Here is a 25,159-nt window from a genome sequence, read left to right on the forward strand (position 1 = left end):
GCAAGATTTCGGGGGTATGTCTATTCACCAAAAATGCTTGTAATTGACCCCTGTAACTAAATACAATTTTTTTAGTTTGATTTGAAATTTTTTTTTCCGTCGAAAAATTTGACACCTCGAATTTTTTTCTCGAGAGTGGGTAGGATTTCGAGGGTATGTCTAATGACCAAAAATACTTCTAATTGACCCCTGTAACTAAATATAATTTTTTTAGAATGATTTGAAAATTTTTTTTTTCACCAAAAAATTTCAATACATACTCGAATTTTTTTCTCGAAACTGCGTAGGATTTCGGGGGTATATGTAATGACCAAAAATGCTTGTAATTGACCTCTGTAACTAAATACAATTTTTTTAGTTTGATTTGAAATTTTTTTTCCCCGTCGAAAAATTTGACACCTCGAATTTTTTTCTCGAGAGTGGGTAGGATTTCGAGGGTATGTCTAATGACCAAAAATACTTCTAATTGACCCCTGTAACTAAATATAATTTTTTTAGAATGATTTGAAAATTTTTTTTTTCACCAAAAAATTTCAATACCTACTCGAATTTTTTTTTCGAAACTGCGTAGGATTTCGGGAGTATATGTAATGACCAAAAATGCTTATAATTGACCTCTGTAACTAAATACAATTTTTTTAGTTTGATTTGAAATTTTTTTTTTCCGTCGAAAAATTCCAGTACCTACTCGAATTTTTTTCTCGAAACTGTGTAGGATTTCAAGGGTATGTCTAATGACCAAAAATGCTTGTAATTGACCCCCGTGCCTAAAATAATTTTTCCAGAACATGATTTGAAGTTTTTGAATTTAATTGTTATTAACTTTTAACTCTAGAATCCCCCATTAAAATTTTTCCCTGGGGTGGTCGAACACCCTGTATAATAGTCTTCAACGTTAAATTGTTAAATTTATCGCTTGGAATGTCGGATCGATCGCAAGTAATTTTGCAATCGCCTCGAAAATCCATCGTCTGGGCTCCCTCGCGAATTTGTATTCCAAATGGATCCGAGTAGCAAATAATGCCGCGATGGCGCAACAGGATGTTACACGGTCGAACGTACCGTGCTCGATTTTAGATTACACGATGCGCGAGCTTTCTTTCTTTCTTTTTTGCAACCCGTTTAAAGTGTGGCAAATCGGACCGTCTGCATTATCCGCACTTGAGGTTCCCTCGTTATTCAATTACGCTCTCTCGAGAATGCCAACCGTGGCTGTTAATTAACGCTTGGAGCCATTGCACGCCCCTAATGTAGACTATTCAAATAATAACTACAGTTGACAATTATTACGCGACTGAAAATTGCGCGTCTATTGATTTTCTCAATTTTATTTATCTTTTAATATTTACAAGCTTGGTACAATTATTATTATTCTTATATCGTAGTGAATTTAAACAAAAAAAAAATATTTTCTACTTCAATCCTCGAATTTCTGCCTCGAAATTAATTGGGATGGCGAATTTCAAGGGAATACAGTGAAGGTCTCGTCGTTCGATCATAATTTTAAGTGACGAGGAACAACCGAATATAGGAGGCTTATCTAGGCTCGATAATACACGAGGATATATTTGGAATTACCAGAATTTTATCGTCGAGACGTTCTGGAAACTTGAGCCTGCAGATCGTAATCGCTCTCGTGCGCCCCAACTTTTGTTTCTCCCTCTATCGTTCGCGTGCTCGTCTCGCGATTGTCCTCGAATTGCGTCGTGTTACGGCCGATAAAACACGTCCGAACTCCGCACGTGAGTCAATACCGATCGAGCGTCGAATATCCCAATTAACGAGTTCGTAAACTCGGGCATAAAAAAGCGTTTAATATCTTCTGCAGCGTACTTTAAACTGACAATATAAAAATTTTATAATATAGTAAAATACTAACTTTTTAACACGTTAACGGGGGGGCATTTTCCTTAAAATTTTCCTATACGATGAGTTTAATGAAATAGAATTCTTTCGACATGTATACAGGGTGTTCAGGTGCCTAATTTTTTCGGCGAAAAAAGAATTTTTCCAATCGTTCTGGAAGAATTATTTTTAGTTGCAGGGGTCAATAGCAAGCATTTTTGGTCAATAGACATACCCCCGAAATCCTACCCACTTTCTAGAAAAAAATTCGAAAAGATGTGAAATTTTTTCGGCGAAAATAGAATTTTTCAAATCGTTCTAAAAAAATTATATTTAGCTAGGGGGGTCAATTACAATCATGTTTGGTCAATAGACATACCCCCGAAATCCTACCCACTTTCTAGAAAAAAATTCGAAAAGATGTGAAATTTTTTCGGCGAAAATAGAATTTTTCAAATCGTTCTAAAAAAATTATATTTAGCTAGGAGGGTCAATTACAATCATTTTTGGTCAATAGACATACCCCCGAAATCCTATCCACTTTCTAGAAAAAAATTCGAAAAGATGTGAAATTTTTTCGGCGAAAATAGAATTTTTCAAATCGTTCTAAAAAAATTATATTTAGCTAGGGGGGTCAATTACAATCATGTTTGGTCAATAGACATACCCCCGAAATCCTACCCACTTTCTAGAAAAAAATTTGAAAAGATGTGAAATTTTTCGACGGGAAAAGAAAAATTTCGAATCGTTTTGGAAAAATTATATTTAGCTAGGGGGGTCAATTACAATCATTTTTGGTCAATAGACATACCCCCGAAATTCTACCCACTTTTTAGAAAAAAATTTGAAAAGATGTGAAATTTTTTGACGGGAAAAGAAAAATTTCGAATCGTTTTGGAAAAATTATATTTAGCTAGGGGGGTCAATTACAATCATTTTTGGTCAATAGACATACCCCCGAAATCTTGCGCATTTTCGAGAAAAAAATTCAATACGGTCGGAACTTTAAATGTTAATAACTGTTTAACGAAGCCTCCATCAACAAATTGGTATTCTTGATTTTCGTCTTATTTTGGCCTCTAGAATCCCCCATTAAAATTTTTCCCAAGGGTGGCCAAACACCCCGTATACTAAAAGTGTGATAAGTATTTTTGTATTAATATAGTTCATTAAAATGTTCAGCAGCTATATGTTGATAATAGAATTTTTTTCTTGCGTTGTCGGAGAAATTACTAAAAAAAACACACATTTGTCGTAAAACGAGAATACTCGTTTCCCGTCGGTAATGTGTTAACTTCACGAATTGAAAGGTTGGCGGCCACCGATGATCGCGTGTCGAAGGGAGCAAATTATTATGGAAAATAACATCGTGTGTATTTCTACTGTGATACTCTTTCGGATCGTCCACGGTCGCGATCGTGTGATTAGTTTGGGTAGCTTCGTTATCGCCCACCGACACGAAACATACCGCGTGAGGGAGGGGGGTTGACCTTTAATTAGTAGGCAGTAAGTCGATGAAAGGAAGATCGTGGGAGTACGATTGTCGGTTGGCGGAGGTAAAAAAAATTGCACGCGCCCGGAGCAAGGATACAAGTGGCCACAAGTTGACCAACCGAGCCAACAAAACGAAACAATGGAAACAAAGTGTCTGCGTTTACTCTGGCCGTGTGTTGCTTCTCCTCTCGCGCCCTCGTCGCTCTTTCATCTCGTCGCCCAAGTCTTTTCAGGGGAACGCGAAAAAAAACTTGGGAAGGGGCAGTGAAGAGACGAATCGTTGCTCCCTGCTTTTTCACCCCGTTTGAATCTCACTTCAACCACCGGCGTTCGGCATAATGAGCCTACTCTGTGCTTCGGGGAGTATGCTAACACCACCGATGGTGTATGTTTCCGGTTGTAATTTAACGAATAAATTATACAGTGATGAGCCAAACCGTGGAATTTTAACTTTAATATTTTATTCGATGCTTTTACTTTCGGTAAAAAATATTAAACCGTTTACTGTTTGCAGACCTAATATTTAATTCGCAAATTTATGGTCCCGTTAACACGTTCATACGTTTCGTTCGTTATTCCCCTTGTATTATTAGTCGTCAATGATACCGATTTTATCAATGATAGACGATTTAGATTTAGTTGAAATCGTTTCATGTATTATTCAATCCTCGATATGATCCTGAGAAAATCACGACCAACTTATGCGTTATTGACGTCACTTCCGGTAGAGCGGGTGCACGGATATTTTTGTAGATGATTCGTAAAAATGATCGATCGAAAATTTCAAACAGTAATAAAATGGTGCGTTCTACGTTCGATGTTATTGATTTTCGAATTCAAAGCTTTGTTCCGCATTTTTTTTTTATTTCTTTCGCCACGGAAAGTCTGGCCTTGGACGAAGTTATTATTTTATCAGTATCCGGTTCTATAGGATACAGCGAAACTTAATTATCGGCATGAATGGTTGATTTCGCGTCAGATGCAATTTGTCGGGTGCGAACAGTAGTTAGGTTATACAGGGTGTTCTGTCAACCCTGGGAAAAATTTTAATGGAAGATTCTAGAGGCCAAAATGAGACGAAAATCAAGAATACTAATTTGTTAATGGAGGCTTCGTTAAAAAGTTATTAACGTTGTAAATTCTGCCCTTACTGAATTTTTTCCCAGAAAATGGGTAGAATTTCGGGGTTAGGTCTATTCACCAAAAATGATTGTAATTGACCCCTGTAACTAAATATAATTTTTTTAGTTTGATTTGAAATTTTTTAATTTCGTCTAAAAATTCCAGTATCTTCTCGAATTTTTTTCTCGAAAGTGAGTAGGATTTCGAGGGTATGTCTAATGACCAAACATTATTGTAATTGCCCCCTGTAACTAAATATAATTTTTTTAGTTTGATTTGAAAGTTTTTAATTTTGTCTAAAAATTCCAGTATCTTCTCGAATTTTTTTCTCGATAGTGAGTAGGATTTCGGGGGTATGTCTAATGTCCAAAAATTATTGTAATTGACCCCTGTAACTAAATATAATTTTTTTAGGATGATTTGAAATTTTTTAATTTCGTCGAAAAATTCCAGTACCTACTCGAATTTTTTTCTCGAAAGTGGGTAGGATTTCGAAGGTATGTCTAATGACCAAAAATTATTGTAATTGACCCCTGTAACTAGATATAATTTTTTTAGTTTGATTTGAAAGTTTTTAATTTTGTCTAAAAATTCCAGTATCTTCTCGAATTTTTTTCTCGATAGTGAGTAGGATTTCGAGGGTATGTCTAATGACCAAAAATTATTGTAATTGACCTCTGTAACTAAATATAATTTTTTCAGTATGATTTGAAATTTTTTAATTTCGTCTAAAAATTTCAGTACCTACTCGAATTTTTTTCTCGAAAGTGGATAGGATTTCGAGGGTATGTCTAATGACCAAAAATTATTGTAATTGACCCCTGTAACTAAATATAATTTTTTTAGTTTGATTTGAAAGTTTTTAATTTTGTCTAAAAATTCCAGTGCCTATTCGAATTTTTTTCTCGAAAATGGGTAGGATTTCGAGGGTATGTGTAATGACCAAAAATGTTTGTAATTGACCCCTGTATCTAAATATAATTTTTTTAGTTTGATTTGAATGTTTTTAATTTCGTCTACTCGCATGGTTCAAGTTTAAACAATTTCATCGATCTATGTACACTCGTACACGAAAGTATTCGAACTTGGTGCACCAAATGGGAAACAGACTTATAAATGCAAAGGATAGGATTTAAATATAGTGTTTACAGTAAATTTATTGTATCGTTGAATTATTTTTTAATTTCACTTACGTAGTCTTGGGGAGCCATCAATATTTAATTTATCATTTATATTTCATTAATTCAATGTCATAAATGTAAGAACGATATAACTTTCGTGTAGGAGTGTACGTGTGTGGCACGCGTACATGAGTTTTCAGGCATACGTAATGCGCCATCAACTCTCCAAAGTACTCCTAGACGGAGTCATTTATTAAGGCTCTCCTGGTATTGGTTTTCGTCGTCGTTGCTTTCCAAAAGTTCCATTCATCAAAATCGCATGGTACACAATATACCGTTGAAAATGGTCGCCGGGTCTGAAGAGTATCGTGAATTGAAAATATACGCTTCATATTTGAACGCGTAGGATTGTTACCAAATGTTTGCTCAGCACGAGCGGGGGCTTTCTAACAATTGTTCCTGTCGCTCGAATTCGCGACCCTTTTAATTATTCCGAGCAGTGCGTTCGCGACTGCAACATATATAAATTGTTCCTTTCGCGCTGATTATTACAATTATTGATTTTGTCCTGCGCCTCGAAGCCATTAGTTTATTTCATTAAAATACTCGATACTTGCTCGGGCGTAAATATATCACGTTTCGTAAAACAATCGTAGCAAAACCGATTATATTCTTCGATCTTCGACGATACATCGAATATTGACGAGATAAAAAAAATCGATAGTAGGAAACGAAGCGGGAGGGTTTCGATAAGTCGAGGAAAGTGGCCTGTTTTCTTGTGGATCGAGTCCTCCCGCTGAATTCGAGTTCCCTAATCTCGATCTAGAATTTCTCGATACACCGGTTCTGCCGTTTCCCGATCGCCGTGAAAAATTTAGAAAGTCTGGCCACATCGGGGCTCGCTAGAAACCGCGGAAACGTTCGGACGAGTAACGGGGGCGGGGGGGGGGGAAAAAAAGAAAGAACGAAATCGAATAACATCGAATATGCAACATTGTCTTCGATACGCGCGATGACGTGTCACGGCTCGAGAGACATTTCTACGATTCCCTGTCGCGCAACCTAACCTAAATTGGTCAAAAATATTTCACGCTGCTGAGGATTAAGTAGCGTTAGACCCTGTCGAGCACTTCCCGATCGGCATTGACGCGAACAATATTCGAAACATTACCCCAGAGGGGTGGGGGGTCGTGTTAAACGTCATACGTGTCGAGGCGGTGGGGGGGGAGCCAAAAACTGCGACGATTGAACCACTCCGACGATTGCGTGAGCGCGTGCGATTTTCCACGCACACGCAACGAGCGCGGAGGCTGGCGGCTGGTGTGGGTGTAGGTGCGTGCTATCGACCGGGTATCCTTCCGTGCTGGACGCCGGTGTGCCCCACCCTGAACGGAGTCAGCGAAAGAAGGAGAGGGCGATAGGTCCGCGGGTCAGACGAGGACGACGTGTGTCGGGAGCGAGTCGAACCGAACGACACGTAGCCGGGACGCGCGTCGGGCGCGAGAACAAAAGGGACAGACCACCGCGAGAAACGTCGGAAAAAAACGGTGGATGGACTTGGACGGGAAATAAGAGCGTGGCCGGGAATCTTTCCGGGTGAAAAGAACGGGGATAGGGATCCGCGGAGACGGCGGAGAAAGTCCGTGGAACGACAGGAGCGAATGGAGAGAGGCGAACGGGGCGATTCGGAGAGATGAAAGCGAACGAGACGGAGAATCGTCGGTGAGAGGGGCGGAGGTGGGGGGCGGTGGCGGGTGAGAGAGACGGGGCGGAGTGGGAAAGAGACAGGGCAAGAGAGAGATCACGGTACGCAGAAATGCCTCCTGCTTAGTGATAGCGTAGAGACTGTAGTGTTCGCATCTCACACACGGCACGCTGGAAGGTTTTCAACGGCGACGGTAACGCGGCGAAGGAAAGTTCGATTTCGCGGCGACGATAATTTTGACGCACTCTCGTAGACGCGTACAGAGTACAGACACACGCACAAAGGAGAGACCAGGAGCACACGCACCCGGCGTTGGCGACTCGAAGGACACGCGAGATAAATAACAAAGAAGGGGCTATCGTACGTCTCTAGCGAGCGACGGAAAAAAAAGAAACTGTCCTCGAGGAGCTTGCGAGCACGCGCACGCACCGTTCCCCGGCGACTGAGATTTTTCTACGGTGTTTTCTCCACGGTGATATTATCCCCCAATCGTCGATATACTTTATTCCCGTTTTTAGAACGGTGAGTATACGTGGAAAAGAATAATCGTTTCGCGTCGCATCGGCTGATTTTTAAAGAATATTTTTTTATTATTTTTATCGGTAGATCGTTGAATTTTCTACCAGGAAGTTTTCGTTACATCGTGGTCGATATTGATTGACGGCCGCCTGGCGTGTTTCCTGGGATACACGCGCTGTTCGTTTTTTTTTATTTTCACCCGCGGAACGGTAAAGACAGTAATAATAGCGCGCGTCGCATTGATCGCGATTGTCGGCTCGCACGGCGGTTTCACCTGTTCTCGAGATTCGTTTCTCTTTTTTATTTCGATTCGTTCTCAGTTTCATTGCGTTCGGCGGACACGGATCGACGATCGCCGGCGATCCGATCGTGCAGACGTGAATAATCAATTTTCCGATCAACCGTGTCGAGGGAAACGAGCGCCTTGCCGGGCACTTGGGTACTACGCTAGTCAGCCGGTGCAACCGAAACTACGCTGCTCGAAAACAATTTGAGGACTTAAATATCAACGAGGTCGTGTACGCTTCGAATAATGATATTAAAAAATAACGAATTTTAAATATACATACTCCATACAATATTTTGGAATAGCCCGGGAACAGAGCTCGTATTAAAATCAGTAACATTGGATGTAGCGTGGTAACGAGCCATTTATTATTTCGATTTTAATCGAGAAAGAAACATATATAGGGATTACTATCTGTTCTCTTTTTCTTCGTCCTATTTTGACAGTGTTCGCGATCAACGCGATCCTCGAATTGTTTCCAGCAGCGCGAATGGAATAAAAGGAAGGAAATCGACGATCGGGCTTTTTGAAAATTGGTCAGGCAGGTTAATATCACTGATCGACGAATCCCCCCCTTCCCCAGCCATCTCATCGACGGACGTAAACGAAATTCCGAACGAGGATATCCCGCGAAGGGGAACGAAAGTGCTATTGTTTTGCCAGACTGATCTTCGAGCAGGGGTAACCCACCCCCGTGCGGCACAAGGACGACCGGAAGTGCTACGGAATAGACACGAGCCCGCGCGTGTTACGCGAGGAGAGCACGCTTTCGTTTTCCGTCCATCTTGCGTCGCGAAGCGTCGACTCGCGAACACGAGTCCTGGGTCGAGGACCATCCCCCGTGGAACTTCCGGTGTCGCGGGTTGTGTGTCGGGGGTTAGGTGAGAAAGCAGCCGCGAGAGACCCGAGAATAAGTGAAGTCGTTTGTCGGAAGCGAACCCAACCGGGTGGTTCACGCTCTCGAAATCCCTCTCTTCCTGTCTCTCTCACCCGGGGCGTCGTCGTCGTCGTCGTCGTCGTCATGGGCGGATGTACTTCGAAGGGTACCACCTCGAGCGACGAGTACGTATCCGCCGGAAAATATGTGTGTGTATGTCGACGCGTTTCTGACGCGTGTCAGGGTACATAGCTAATTTGTCAAAAATCATGCAAGACTAATTCTTTTTTTTAACGCTAGATTTATGGAACCCGACAATTCGACGGGTGCACTATCTACCAATGAAACGACTTGCTTTGTCATTTGTAATAATGACGCCCCTTCTATTTATTACATTTTATCTTCTGAAATTTTCTGTGACTTTTATCGAAGTATACAGAGTGCTCGGTTACCCCTGAGAAAAATTTTAATGGGAGATTCTAGAGGCCAAAGTAAGACGAAAATCAAGAATACTAATTTATTGATGCAGGCTTTGTCAAAAAGTTGTTAACGATTAAAATTTCAGTACCTACTCGATTTTTTTTCTCGATATTGAGTAGGATTTCGAGGGTATGTCTAATGACTAAAAATGCTTGTAATTGACCCCTGTAACCGAAAATAATTTTTTCAGAATGATTTGAAATCTTTTAATTTCGTCGAAAAATTTCACACCTTCTCGATTTTTTTTCTCTAGAGTGCGTAGGATTTCGAAGGTACGTCTAATGACCAAAAATGCTTGTAATTGCCCCCTGTAACTAAATATAATTTTTTTAGTATGATTTGAAAGTTTTTAATTTTGTCTAAAAATTCCAGTATCTACTCGAATTTTTTTCTCGAAAGTGGGTAGGATTTCGAGGGTATGTCCAATGACCAAAAATGTTTGTAATTGACGCCTGTATCTAAATATAATTTTTTTAGTTTGATTTGAAAGTTTTTAATTTTGTCTAAAAATTCCAGTATCTTCTCGAATTTTTTTCTCGATATTGAGTAGGATTTCGAGGGTATGTCTAATGACCAAAAATGCTTGTAATTGACCCCTGTAACTAAATATAATTTTTTTAGTATGTTTCGAAATTTTTTAATTTCGTCGAAAAATTTCACAGCTTCTCGATTTTTTTTCTCTAGAGTGCGTAGGATTTCGAGGGTACGTCTAATGACCAAAAATGCTTGTAATTGCCCCCTGTAACTAAATATAATTTTTTTAGTATGATTTGAAATTTTTTAATTTCGTCGAAAAATTTCACACCTTCTCGATTTTTTTTTTCTAGAGTGTGTAGGATTTCAAGGGTACGTCTAATGACCAAAAATGCTTGTAAGTGCCCCCTGTAACTAAATATAATTTTTTTAGTATGATTTGAAATTTTTTAATTTCGTCGAAAAATTTCATACCTTCTCGATTTTTTTTCTCTAGAGTGCGTAGGATTTCGAGGGTACGTCTAATGACCAAAAATGATTGTAATTGCCCCCTGTAACTAAATATAATTTTTTTAGTATGTTCCGAAATTTTTTAATTTCGTCGAAAAATTTCACACATTCTCGATTTTTTTTCTCTAGAGTGCGTAGGATTTCGAGGGTACGTCTAATGACCAAAAATGCTTGAAATGACCCCTGTAACTAAATGTAATTTTTTCAGAATGATTTGAAATTTTTTAATTTAATTTTTTAATAACTTTTTAACGAAGCCTCGATCAACAAATTGGTATTCTTGATTTTCGTCTTATTTTGGCCTCTAGAATCTTCCATTAAAATTTTTCCCACGAGTGACCGAACACCCCATATAATCGATTTTATAATGTTCTTTTTTTTGAACTTTATTGAATATAAATAATTTATTTCAAGCTTTTTAAACAGACACTACTAAGTAAATGATATTTATGGATTTTATGTATTTATGAGAATAGGGAAAACGCTTGAACAAAATGGAATAAAGCAGTATTTTTATTATTATTCGTTTTGTACGTGTTCCCTGTATTAATATGTACTATAGATGCATAAAATTTTATGGTGTACTAATTGAGAATTAGGGAGTGGTTGGACCGTTCAGTGACGTACAAGTACGTCAGATCAGACATCTGTGGAATGCATAATTGTCATGGTGTACTGGATTGGAAATGTGTAAGACTACAGAGTAGTATAAGGAGTGCTCGTGATATTTAGAATTTGTGGTTCAAGTGCGATTAGGTTAGAATTCGGAGCTTATACATGAACTGTTAATTGGATTCAAAGTGTTTCCTGCAACTTCGTTCTATTATCGATTATGTATTGTGCTTATTCTTGAACAATAACTAGCAGTTACAACTACTATTGTTTTAAGTTCACAATGGAGATCGTTATTGTAAGTTTCAACCTGCTAGTTAAAACTTTTAGAATCTATTATCGAACTCCAAAGTTTCCCTTGGATCGTTGTCATTCAGAATTTGACGAGCGTTATCTACGCGTGATAATATGTAAATTAATCGTTCATTTATTCCCATCCATCGTTGAAACATTTAATTTTTAAATTATTTAAATTACATTTGTTATCTTTCAATATTTCGACTTTGAAACTGTTGGCACAATTTGATATTAATTGTTTGTCTCTGAGCTGCTTTAGTAATCAGATTAAAACTCTTTTCTGCAGTATCTTATCAATCGAACATTTAATATCCTTTTAAAATTAATCTGAAGGAGTTCCATAAACTATAAAGTGTATATCGATAATCAGTAGATATTGATGTTTGTTATTTAAGTGTAGAATACTTGTTAGATATCAGTAATTTTTCATTATATCATACGCATGTTTATTCTTCCCTCATTTTTTTTATAATATTGTCTTATTTACTGAATATTAAATACGATGGGCTTAGAATTTGTTGAATATTTTTAAAACATAAAACAATGTTTAAGATGTAATTGACCTGTTCGGGATGCAAAACTAGACAGTATTATTACTGGTAACAAACACTAACGATAAATATAGATGCATCGTTTAGAATTCGATGCTCATCGTCGGTCATCGAACCATTAATTGAATCAGAACTGCTTCCTGCAACTTCGTTCTGTTAATCTAGTACATATCGAGTGTAGAATTTCTGGTCTCTTAACTTAAACGTACGGGAGCTTCGACGAGTGTGTACCCAGCATTTATAGTAACTAGGGACCACCCCTGTTACTTAACACAAAAGGGTTAACCCTTCGCCCTTACGGTAGGGTCGCGGACGGGAATCAGGTCACCTGAAAAATTTTATTTGCATTTCACACGACGCATCAAACTCGCCTATACCCTTGCTGTTACCGCTGACGCATTTTTCGTTTAAAAAAAAAGACGATGTACCGATAATTATCGATCGATGTTCACATTTAAGTTAATTAAACTTGGAAGAAACTCTACGTTTCTGACTTATCTATAGATTTTTGCAAAAAGAAGCCCCCCAAATATGACACTCGTTTCTCAACGAATTTTTACAGTGCTTCTTATACAGGGAGGTCAGTCACCTCTGGGAAAAATTTTAATGGTAGATTCTAGAGGCCAAAATGAGACGAAAATCAAGAATACCAATTTCTTGATTGAAGCTTCGTTAAAAAGTTATTAACAATTAAATTCAAAAATTTCAAATCATTCTGAAAAAATTATATTTAGTTATAGGGATCAATTAGAAGTATTTTTGGTGAATAGACATACCCTCGAAATCTTGCGCATATTCGAGAAAAAAATTCGAGAAGGTGTGAAATTTTTCGACAAAATTAACAAATTTATAATCGTTCTGGAAAAATTATATTTAGTTACAGGGGTCAATTACAAGTATTTTTGGTCATTAGACATACCTTCGAAATCCTACCCACTTTCGAGAAAAAAATTCGAGTAGGTACTGGAATTTTTAGACGAAATTAAAAAATTTCAAATCATTCTGAAAAAATTATATTTAGTTACAGGGGTCAATTGCAAGCATTTTTGGTTATTAGGCATACCCTCGAAATCCTACCCACTTTCGAGAAAAAAATTTGAGAAGGTGTGAGATTTTTCGACAAAATTAAAAAATTTTAAATCGTTCTGGAAAAATTATAATTAGTAACAGGGGTCAATTACAAGCATGTTTGGTCATTAGACATATTCTCGAAATCCTACGCAGTTTCGAGAAAAAAATTCAGAAAGGAGATCAGATTTTTCGATGAAATTAAAAAATTCCAAATCGTACCAAAAAAATTATATTTAGTTACAAGGGTCAATTACAAGCATTTTTGGTCATTAGACATATCCTCGAAATCCTACGCAGTTTCGAGAAAAAAATTCGAAAAGATGTGAAATTTTTCGACGAAATTAAAAAATTTCAAATCACACTAAAAAAATTATATTTAGTTACAGGGGTCAATTACAAGCATTTTTTGTGAATAGACATACCCTCAAAATCCTACGCAGTTTCGAGAAAAAAATTCAGAAAGGAGGTCAAATTTTTTGACAAAATTAAAAAATTTCAAATCGTTCTGGAAAAATTATTTTCGGTTGCAGGGGTCAATTACAATCATTTTTGGTGAATAGACCTACCCCTGAAATCTTACGCATTTTTGAGAAAACAATTCAGAAAGGACGGAACTTTAAACTTTAATAACTTTCTAACGAAGCCTCCATTAAAAAATTGGTATTCTTGATTTTCTTTCTATTTTAGCCTCTAGAATCTTCCATTAAAATTTTCCCCAGATGTGGCCGATCACCCTGTATATTTAATATTTAATTAAAATTGTTCGTTAAAAGCTTAGAGTATTATTATTCACTCGTATCAGTGTTCTTTGTACAAGTCACGTCGCAACTCAAAAAAAGAAAAAAAATCTGGGGACTTTTTTCCCCCCTAACAGAGTTACACAAAAAAATTCTGTAACTATGCACGATAAAAAGGAACGGTTCGATCAAATGTTATTTAATTCGATAAAAGCTATTTAAATGACAAAAGAATAATATCATCTTAAAAAAGAAAATTTTGAAAAAGCTTGTAACACTTTATTTGGAACAGATTATGTATCTTTCCTAACCTCTACGGCTCGATAGAGAGTTCTCCCCTCGTCGGGATCGTCTGAATGGTCGCCTGTTCGACGACGATTCTCGCGGAGCCACGAATAAATCCAGCAGGGACCTCGAACGCGATGAGATCGTATCCTGGTGCCCGACGCCTAGTGACATCCTTGCGATTAGCGCCCGCCTGAGTTCCTCGTCGCGTGCATAGGGAGAAAGCAAAAGAGAGAAAGAGTAAGAGAGTAAGAGAGAGAGAGAGAGAAAGAGAGAGAGGACCGAGCGTAACAGTTGGTGTCGCTTATAAATAAACGCCATAACCCGGGGCGATAATCGGAGACATAATCGGCGCACAATCGTCGACAATGGGCGTATGTACGTCGTTGGGCTTATGCGAGTCGACGGATGACGAGACGGCCGTCGAGGACGACGAGTACGTATTGGCACACATTGGCTGTCTGTTAAAAAACAAAAAAAGCAACGGTGGTTGTCCACGAATTGCAATTTTGCTCGAGCTCAACTACCCGTCACGACGATGACGATAACGATAGTAATTTCAGCGTCCAAAACTGTACAAGAGACGCCTAACCTCTTGTTCCAGTTGATGAAAAATATTTTTTGCGATTTATCCCCTTTTGGGTTCTATGAGCGCTCTATAAGCGATACGAACCGGATACGACTACGGAATTTCCGCACAGAACGTATGCTCTCGGCTAGCAGGACTCGATTGACGATGGAATCGAAATTTTTTCTGTGGATCGAAAGAGAGAATTAATCAAGAAGCTACAGAATCCATTTCTCTATAGTCGTAAACTCGATGGTGGATGGCATTTGGCTTCGAATAAACGCTGGTCCCGGGTACAGACGTTCCTTTCAATACGTGTTCTTATTCCAACTCTCATAACAAGAAGTTACTATTTTTTTGTTGAGTTCGAGCGAAGCACTCCTGTGCACTTGTCTCTCAATAAGCGCACCAACGATGAGACACACGCCTTGCATCACTGCACGACTACTCGAAACGTTTGAACGTTGAAAGAACTACTCGTTGGAATTGTTACTCTACCGAGGATTGCATTTCTGCCGTTTCTGTGGTCGAAATATTCGACGAAATACAATTTTAATAAGGTAGAACCTCGATTATTGCAAGAAACAAGGACTGAAAATGTCTGCAATAATCGAGGTAACCGATCCAGTGACTAGCAGCTCTCCACAGCCTGCACACCTAACCTCTTGTTGCTTAGCAACCATACTCTCCACTTGTTCTACTGTACTACGAGAATTCTGTGTGCACTGATCTAGTATCTGAATATTATTCCTATATAGGGTGTTCTGCGAACCCTGGGAAAAATTTTAATGGGGGATTCTAGAGATACTAAATTTGTTGATAGAGGCTTCGTTAAAAAGTTATTAACGTTTAAAGTTCCGACCGTACTGAATTTTTTTCTCGAAAATGCGTAAGATTTCGAGGGTATGTCTATTCACCAAAAATGATTGTAATTGGCCCCCGCAACCGAAAATAATTTTTCCAAAACGATTTGAAATTTTTCCTTTTCGTCGAAAAATTTAAGCAGACACTGAATTTTTTTTCTCGAAACTACGTAGGATTTTGAGGGTATGTCTAATGACCAAAAATGTTTGTAATTGACCCCTGTAACTAAATATAATTTTTTTAGTTTGATTTGAAATTTTTTAATTTCATCTAACAATTTCAGTACCTACTCGAATTTTTTTCTCGAAAGTGGGTAGGATTTCGAGGATATGTTTATTCATCAAAAATGCTTGTAATTGACCCCTGTAACTAAATATAATTTTTTTAGTTTGATTTGAAATTTTTTAATTTCATCGAAAAATTTGTCCACCTATTCGAATTTTTTTCTCGAATATGGTTAGGATTTCGGGGGTATGTCTATTCACCAAAAATGATTGTAATTGACCCCCGCAACCGAAAATAATTTTTCCAAAACGATTTGAAATTTTTCCTTTTCGTCGAAAAATTTAAGCAGACACTGAATTTTTTTTCTCGAAACTGCGTAGGATTTTGAGGGTATGTCTAATGACCAAAAATGTTTGTAATTGACCCCTGTAACTAAATATAATTTTTTTAGTTTGATTTGAAATTTTTTAATTTCGTCTAAAAATTCCAGTATCTTCTCGATTTTTTTTCTCGAAAGTGGGTAGGATTTCGAGGATATGTTTATTCACCAAAAATGCTTGTAATTGACCCCTGTAACTAAATATAATTTTTTTAGTTTGATTTGAAATTTTTTAATTTCATCGAAAAATTTGTCCACCTATTCGAATTTTTTTCTCGAAAATGGTTAGGATTTCGGGGGTATGTCTATTCACCAAAAATGATTGTAATTGCCCCTCACAGCTAACAATATTTTTTTCAGAACGTTTTAAAATATTTTAATTTCGTCGAAAAATTCCACACCTTCTCGAATTTTTTTCTCGAAAGTGGGTAGAATTTCGAGAGTATGTGTAATGACCAAAAATACTTGTAATTGATCCCTGTAACTAAGTATAATTTTTTCAGAACGATTTGAAATTTTTGAATTTAATTGTTAATAACTTTTGAACGAAGCCTCCATCAACAAATTGGTATTCTTGATTTTCGTCTTATTTTGGCCTCTAGAATACCCCATTAAAATTTTTCCCTGGGGTGGCCGAACACCCTGTATATGTGTTTGTATTTACGTTTTAAATAAATCTATGTTTTCTTCAATTTTTCTTTCGATAAAGAAATAATTATCGGGTGCAAAGGGTTAAATCTATATTGAATATCGCCAATTCAAAACCGCCATATTGTCTTGGTCGAAAGTCGATGTTTCTCATCGACCATGTTTATATTCACATTTTAAATAAATGTATATTTTTTTCAACTTTTCTTTCAATAAAGAAATAATTATCGGGTGCAAAGGGTTAAATCTATATTGAATATCGCCAATTCAAAACCGCCATATATCTCACCGCCATATTGTCTTGGTCGAAAGTCGATGTTTCTCATCGACCATGTTTATATTCACATTTTAAATAAATCTATATTTTCTTCAACTTTTCTTTCGATAATGAAATAATTATTGAGTGCAAAGGGTTAAATCTATATTGAATATCGCCATTCCAAAACCGCCATATTGTCTTGGTCGAAAGTCGATGTTTCTCATCGACCATGTTTATACTCACATTTTAAATAAATCTATATTTTCTTCAACTTTTCTTTCGATAAAGAAATAATTATCGGGTGCAAAGGGTTAAATCTATATTGAACATCGCTATTCTAAAACCGCCATATGTATTTCTGCCCGCCATATTTCCCGCCGCCATATTGTCTTGGTCGAAAGTCGATGTTTCTTATCGACCGTGTTCGCCCCGTCAGACACGGTCGTCGATCGTACTACCGACACGTGAATAAGAAATGAATCCTTTCGTGAAGCACGCACGAGGAAACGCGGACAAAAAGCACGTGTCTCAAAGGGCTGTTGGTCCACCTGTCGAGGTTCGATCGTTCGTGGACTGATACTCGATGTTCGGACCGTGCAAGCTCTTAAATGTCCTCTGCGCGTCGAGGGAAGCCCTGACACGACCTTTGGCCCGTTATCCTGACCATTGTATCATTCGACCGCCTCTCAGGCTGCTCAAAACGTGAGTAACGCAATTAAAATGGCTACCCAATTCGTCGACCAATCTTCCACGAACGATAAAATGTACCAGAAGACGCAGAGAACCTCTGTCCACCAAAAAATAATTCCGTTAATTCCAGACGCAAGAACGCCACGACTTTAGCGTGCAATAAATATATTAAAAAGCGTCGAGAAACATCCCGAAGAGGCATTTTCAAACAAGAAGTTGATTCGTCTTTATGATTGCGACGAGCACTCGTCACGTTGCAATTGCGAAAACAGTTTATTCCCCTGCTTACGCGTATCGTAAAACTTACAAGTCCGGAGAATTTTTTATTTTATACGACATTGAATGAGTTAAGTAGCGATATTATATCGATTTACTAAATCCTAATAAAATCCTCGCGAAGCGATGTTTCATTGAAATAACTCGCAATCGTCATCATTATCGTCGATAATCTATTATACATAATGCGGGCAAACAAACGCGTAACACTCGAGATAAGATTTCTTGATAATGATTCCAGCGAATTCGCCGCAAATAGCACCGGCGTTCACCAGTCGCTCAGATCAATTTCCTGCACCTTGTCACGATGACAACCATTAGCTTCGTTACGTGTCGACGGGCTTATTTAATCCTTACTGTAGGAATATCCCTGTTATTCGCTTATCTCTTGTAAGAAGAAAAACGACAATAGTCGTATCCAATCATTTAAACTTAAGCACAATATACAGGGTGTTCGGCCACCCGTGGGAAAAATTTTAATGAGGGATTCTAGAGGCCAAAATAAGACGAAAATCAAGAATACCAATTTGTTGATGAAGGCTTCGTTAAAAAGTTGTTAACGTTTAAAGTTCCGCTCGTACTGAATTTTTTTCTCGAAAATGCGCAAGATTTCGGAGGTATGTATATTCATAAAAAATGATTGTAACTGACCCCCGTAACCGAAAATAATTTTTTCAAAACAATTCGAAATTTTTTTTTTCGTCGAAAAATTTCACATCTTGAATTTTTGAATTTAATAACTTTTTAACGAAGCCTCCATCGACAAATTGGTATTCTTGATTTTCGTTTTATTTTGGCCTCTAGAATCCCCCATTAAAATTTTTCCCAGGGGTGTCTGAACACCCTGTATACAGTATTTAGTCTCAGTTTCGAAGAATGAGATTTACTTTGAAAGAAATAAACCCTTTGCACTCTGATCATCTAAAGAAAATATACCAATTAAAGAACGTCAATCTTCTAACGGAATAGGGATCCATAATATATATTAAATCACAGTTATTTTATTTTTAAACCTCATAAAAAGTCTAATTTAAGAACATTTAAATTTGGAAAACTTATACAGGGTGTTCGAGCACCGTTGGGAAAAATTTTAATGGTGGATTCTAGAGGCCAAAATAAGACGAAAATCAAGAATACCAATTTGTTGATCGAGGCTTCGTTAAAAAGTTATTAACAATTAAATTAAAAAATTTCAAATCATTCTGAAAAAATTATATTTAGTTACAGGGATCAATTAGAAGTATTTTTGGTGAATAGACATACCTTCGAAATCTTGCGCATATTCGAGAAAAAAATTCGAGAAGGTGTGAAATTTTTCGACAAAATTAACAAATTTATAATCGTTCTGGAAAAATTATATTTAGTTACAGGGGTCAATTACAAGCATTTTTGGTCATTAGACATACCTTCGAAATCCTACCCACTTTCGAGAAAAAAATTCGAGTAGGTACTGGAATTTTTCGACGAAATTAAAAAATTTCAAATCATCCTAAAAAAATTATATTTAGTTACAGGGGTCAATTGCAAGCATTTTTGGTTATTAGGCATACCCTCGAAATTCTACCCACTTTCGAGAAAAAAATTCGAGAAGGTGTGAGATTTTTCGACAAAATTAAAAAATTTCAAATCGTTCTGGAAAAATTATAATTAGTTACAGGGGTCAATTACAAGCATTTTTGGTCATTAGACATATCCTCGAAATCCTACGCAGTTTCGAGAAAAAAATTCGAAATTGTGTGAAATTTTTCGACGAAATTAAAAGATTTCAAATCATTCTAAAAAAATTATTCTCGATTGCGGGGGTTAATTACAATCATTTTTTGTGAGTACACATACCCTCGAAATCCTACGTACTTTCGAGAAAAAAAATCGAGAAGGTGTGAAATTTTTCGGCGAAAAAGAAATTTTTCAAATCATTCTAAAAAAATTATTTTCGGTTGCGGGGGTCAATTGCAATCATTTTTGGTGAATAGACATACCCCCGAAATCCTGCACATTTTTAAGAAAAAAATTCAATACTGGTGAAACTTTAAACGTTAATAACTTTTTAACGAAGCCTCAATCAACAAATTGGTATTCTTGATTTTCGTCTTATTTTAGCCTCTAGAACCATTAAAATTTTTCCCAGGGGGGCCGAACACGCTGTATAAAACTTTGAATCAAAGTGTGAAAGACTGGAGGACATAACCTTTATATATATTTTAAAAAACAGAACGAGAGTAATACGTTTTTGTCAAATCAATTAGTAACCATGCAATTAGAAAAACGTTGTTCTTGATGTTTCAATGTGCTTTCATCGAACAATTCCTTACTAATGGTCTCTATCCTTTCTTTTTCCAGCAAGAAAACAAGCAATATGGTTGACCAGGCTGTTCTGGACAAGCTCGAGGCTGGCTTCAGCAAATTGGCCGCCTCCGACAGCAAGTCTTTGCTGAAGAAGTATCTGACGAAAGAGGTCTTCGATCAACTGAAGACGAAGAAGACTTCCTTTGGTTCCACTCTTCTCGATGTGATCCAGTCCGGCGTTGAGAACCTGGACTCTGGCGTCGGCATCTACGCCCCCGACGCCGAGTCTTACACAGTTTTCGCTGACCTCTTCGACCCCATCATCGAGGACTACCATGGTGGCTTCAAGAAGACCGACAAGCACCCACCGAAAGATTTTGGCGACGTCGACACTCTTGGAAACCTCGACCCTGCTGTAAGTGTTCAAAGCATCGTTTTCATACCATTCTTACAGTATAAAAGATCCATTTTTTAAAGATACTAACTTGTGGTTCGTTCGTTCAGGCTGAATTTGTGGTTTCCACTCGTGTGAGATGCGGACGTTCCATGGAAGGCTATCCATTCAACCCCTGCTTGACCGAGGCTCAGTACAAGGAGATGGAGGACAAAGTCTCCGCCACTCTGTCTGGTTTGGAGGGCGAGCTGAAAGGGACCTTCTATCCCTTGACTGGCATGAGCAAAGAGGTCCAGCAGAAGCTGATCGACGACCACTTCCTCTTCAAGGAGGGCGATCGCTTCTTGCAGGCCGCCAACGCCTGCCGTTTCTGGCCCACTGGCCGTGGTATTTTCCACAACGACGACAAGACCTTCTTGGTGTGGTGCAACGAGGAGGATCATCTCCGTATCATCTCCATGCAGATGGGCGGTGATCTTGGACAGGTGAATATGTTTGAGGGGGCTAGGGCGTAATATAATAACCCAACAAAGCTACCCCACAATTATTATCATTTATTATAAACGCGAGCGAGTAATGTGGGGCACACGCAGCCACTCGTAGGTTAAGGAGGTATTGCTGTCTAGACTGTCAATTTCACGGCCCCTTTCGCGATTTTTTTTCTAACGATAGGTAGGCTGTTTTGTACTGAGACTTTGTAGATATATTTATTCATCTTATAAGCATGTACAATATTTTTTTCATGGAAAAATATTAAAAATCGTGGGAATTGTAACTTCTTATTTAATGGCCCTTTTGGAAAAGGTGCTACAATGGCTTCCAGGATTCCAGATAACTTGAAACAGACGGGGTTAAAGTATCTTCATAAGGAAGGTTGTAGTTATAGTAGGAACTAGGGAGAAGTCAAAATCCTGATAAATAAAGAAATGGCGACGCTTCAAGTTTCGAATTTCTATTTGTTAATCGTAAAAATAGTAAAACTCAATATTTTTTAAAATCTCTACTCCCAGCTATAAAGGCGTGTCTGCTGAATATTCTCTCCAAATTTGAAGTCAATCGGTCTGCTAGATCTTGAAATATCATCATGTAAGCCAGTTTAAATGCGTTTTTTTAAACAAGGAGCTATAACTCTCGCAATTTTTAATATTTTTTTATGAAAAAAATACTGTACATACCTATAAAACGAACAAATATATCTGCAAAATGTCATTAAAAAACAACCTACCTGTCGTTAAAAAAAAAATCACAAAGGCCGAAGATATGACAGCCTAGACAGCAATACTCCCTTAAGCTAAATGACTCTGACTATGCACTGCGATACGCGTCTTCACCAGACTGTGCAACGGACTGAGCGTTCTTTCTTACAATCTACTCCCTATATACACGCCTTACCCTAATAGCAAAGGGAGAGAAAAAGAGATAGGATAGAAAGACGGAAAATATTTAGCGTAGGAAAAGTTTAGCTAGTGAAAGAGAGTCATAAAACAGGCGCCTCGTACGGCTCTGGTCGCCAAGTGTTTAACAGGACGACCAGGCTCGCACGAGACCCTGGAAAGATGGAAAAATAGAAAGCTTAAAACTACCCTTTCATTCCATTCCCATTCGTGCTCTGGCAAGGGCGTAGTGGCTATGCAATGGCCGCTCCAATTATAATCGTACGCAAGAGCAGAAATTGAACATCACGTGTCGTTTTCCAGGTGTACCGCCGTCTGGTGTCCGCTGTGAACGAGATCGAGAAACGAATTCCGTTCTCCCACAACGACCGTCTCGGTTTCCTGACCTTCTGCCCGACGAACCTGGGCACCACTGTGCGCGCTTCCGTGCACATCAAGCTGCCGAAGCTGGCCGCGAACAGGTCGAAGCTCGAGGAGATCGCGTCCAAGTTCAACCTCCAGGTGCGCGGCACACGCGGCGAGCACACCGAGGCCGAGGGCGGCATCTACGACATCTCCAACAAGCGGCGTCTCGGTCTCACCGAGTACCAGGCCGTGAAGGAGATGCACGACGGGATCGCCGAACTGATCAAGATCGAGAAGGAGCTCTAAATCGCGCCGGCAATAACCCGACACCACGACCATTTCCCCTCCCCCAATTCGCCCCTTAGACGTTCTTGGCGCATCGAGGACCCACTTGGACGAACGAACCGGTTGAAGATCCTCGTCGCGAAGTGTTCGAAGAATGCTCGAGAATGCCCGCGGTCGTTGGCGTGGAATTGTCAGAAGGAATTGTGTTCTAAATGATAAAGATGGAAAGAGAACGATGTCTGAACGAGGGCATTTTCGATCCACGTAATCGTGGAGGGTTGGAGGAAAGAAACAGAGGAGACCACGTTGCCCTGCGATTTTACGACGCCGTGTTTATTCGTCCTCGATGCGCTGAGACCTTGTGCAGCTGCAAGCGGGTCCTTAGAGTTTGAAACGGACGATGGAGGGAGGCCCGTCCGCGTCGAGGAATTTAGAAAACGCTCGCGCGATCGAGTCCCGAAAGATCGGAAATGTTTCGAGTTTCCAAATGTTTGGAACTTGACCGCGGACGGTTGCTCTCGCCTCGTCTTCTTATATCTTCGCGATCTTTTCCCCTTTACACGCGTTATGATTATGATTATTATTATTATTATGATTATTATTATTATCGTTATTATTATTAATATTATTATTATTATTATTGTCTCTTATGTTGACTCAACAAGTTCCTTCCTATCGATCCGTATGATTAAAATGAAAAGAAAATGTGAAATAGCTTGTATTGCACGGTAATACAACGCGTATTATATATATGTTTAACAGTATTTTTGATTTCGTTTCACCCTGTTTTTTTTTTTCTAAGGACATGTAATCCAACATGTAGAAAATACACGCAGTATTCTTTCATTTCTCTATTATCGTTTCTTCTGCATCCTTGAACTTTTTATGTCGTTCGTGTTTATCGGTCGTTAGGTTCCCTATCTGCACCCAACCCCTCGACATTGTGATCGTTCTCCTCGAAGAAAAAAAAAAAAAAATAGAAGGAAACTAACGTTGTGGTAAGGTTTGCGTTGGTCGGTGGTCGTTAGGCTGCTCGACGCATCGAAGAAGTTTTGGATTTTTGTACTGTTTCGCGGGAAGTCTGTCGAGTCGGTCATTTTTTTACCTGTTTCGAGCTTCGTGCTCTCGGGAGGACTCATTGAATATTAACTATAAATGGCAGGGAAAAATTTGTATCAACGAAGAGAAGCGGGAGACGCTTCGAAATTTAAATTACTCGACCTTTAATTGCGCGAACGAACGTCTGGGCTACCGCCGCTTTGAAATTTGCAAAACCTTGTAGATTCACGGTAATAATTTGACGAAAATGTTTGGTTAAAGTCGTCTTGCGAAAATTGGTCTTGCCGCGTTACGATAAGAATTTTTCCCTTATGGTGGGCGTCGCATAAATCGAACAGCTGTTGCAAGATAGACCTTTAACCGTTTAAAATGCCAACTCGTTTGAAGTATAATTGAAATAATTGAATCTGATACATAATACGTTAACAGAGACATTCACGAGCGTCCGGTGTCTGATGGTCGTTTTCTAGTTTGTATGAGAAAAAAAAAAGATGTTATTCGCATGTTGTTTTCTTGACCGAAATTAAAAATGTTTGCGATGGGTATAACGTGCAGAGTGCTGTGGCCGAGGCGGAACAGCTTCGCTGTAAGATGTACGATGATGTGAGTTTATGATACGAATAAAAAGACATACACATTATTAGGCTACTTTTTTATTCCTGTACACTTAATTTATAAGAAAACGAGGGAAAATTTCTTGCAATTCTTGGAAGTCGGCTCATTGCAATTAATTTTTCGGATTTCAGTTGTTCGAAGTTGACAAAGGCAAACTGATACATGCTCTCTTTTTCGATTCTTCAAAGCTACACCAAAGACCTCGGAGGGTCGACAAAGACAAAAGGACACATGCCCTCTTTCTCGATTCACCGAAGTTGCCCAAAGTAAGTTCCGACCGTCTCGTGGGAGTCGAGAGAGAAAGGCTCACACTTCCCTTCTCGCTCTTGAACTAATATCCGACCTTCCGTCCACAGGTCTCCACTGGCCTCTGCTGACCGCTGCTGACCACTCCTGTTACTTCTGACAACGTATAACGATTACGACTGATTACTGTTAGTCTCTCCCAGCCTCTGCTAACCGCTGCTGACCACTCCTGGAATTTCTGACAACGTATAACGATTACGACTGGCTACTGTTAGCCTCTCCCAGCCTCTGCTGGCCCCTGCTGACCACCGCTTATATTTCTGACAACGTATAACGATTACTACTGACTTCTGCCTGCCTCCGCTGGACTCTGCTGACCGCTACTGACCACTCCTGATACTTCTGACAACGTATAACGATTACAACTTGCTACTGCCTGCCCCTGCTAGCCTCTGCTGACCACAGCTGACCACCTCTGATGCTTTCGAGAACGTATAACGATTACTACTTGTTACTGCTTGCCCTTGCTGGACTCTACTTGCCTCTGCATGCCTCTGCTGGCCTCCGTTGGCCTCTGCTGACCGCTGCTGACCACTGCTGACCACCGCTTATATTTCTGGCAACGTACAACGATTACTAC

General features: G+C 38.7%; 1 protein-coding gene across 2 annotated transcripts in view; it reads left to right on the top strand.

Annotated features, from left to right (window-relative positions):
- The window catches only part of Argk1 (Arginine kinase 1), a 32,283-nt gene extending 7,985 nt beyond the window's left edge, over nt 1–24,298 (top strand). The window contains exons 1-4 of one of the 2 annotated variants that reach the window (XM_076775512.1): nt 9,133–9,154; nt 20,236–20,596; nt 20,686–21,060; nt 22,273–24,298. In XM_076775512.1, coding sequence (XP_076631627.1) covers nt 20,252–20,596; nt 20,686–21,060; nt 22,273–22,620 — 1,068 coding nt within the window. In that variant the 5' untranslated portion in view covers nt 9,133–9,154; nt 20,236–20,251 and the 3' untranslated portion in view covers nt 22,621–24,298. Of the gene's footprint in view, nt 1–9,132; nt 9,155–20,235; nt 20,597–20,685; nt 21,061–22,272 lie in introns of those variants that run through there. The other variant, XM_076775513.1, reaches the window with a different exon arrangement.
- Nucleotides 24,299–25,159: the final 861 nt, after the last annotated feature.

Source organism: Colletes latitarsis, chromosome 10 (assembly GCF_051014445.1).
Source record: "Colletes latitarsis isolate SP2378_abdomen chromosome 10, iyColLati1, whole genome shotgun sequence".
NCBI lineage: Eukaryota > Metazoa > Arthropoda > Insecta > Hymenoptera > Colletidae > Colletes > Colletes latitarsis.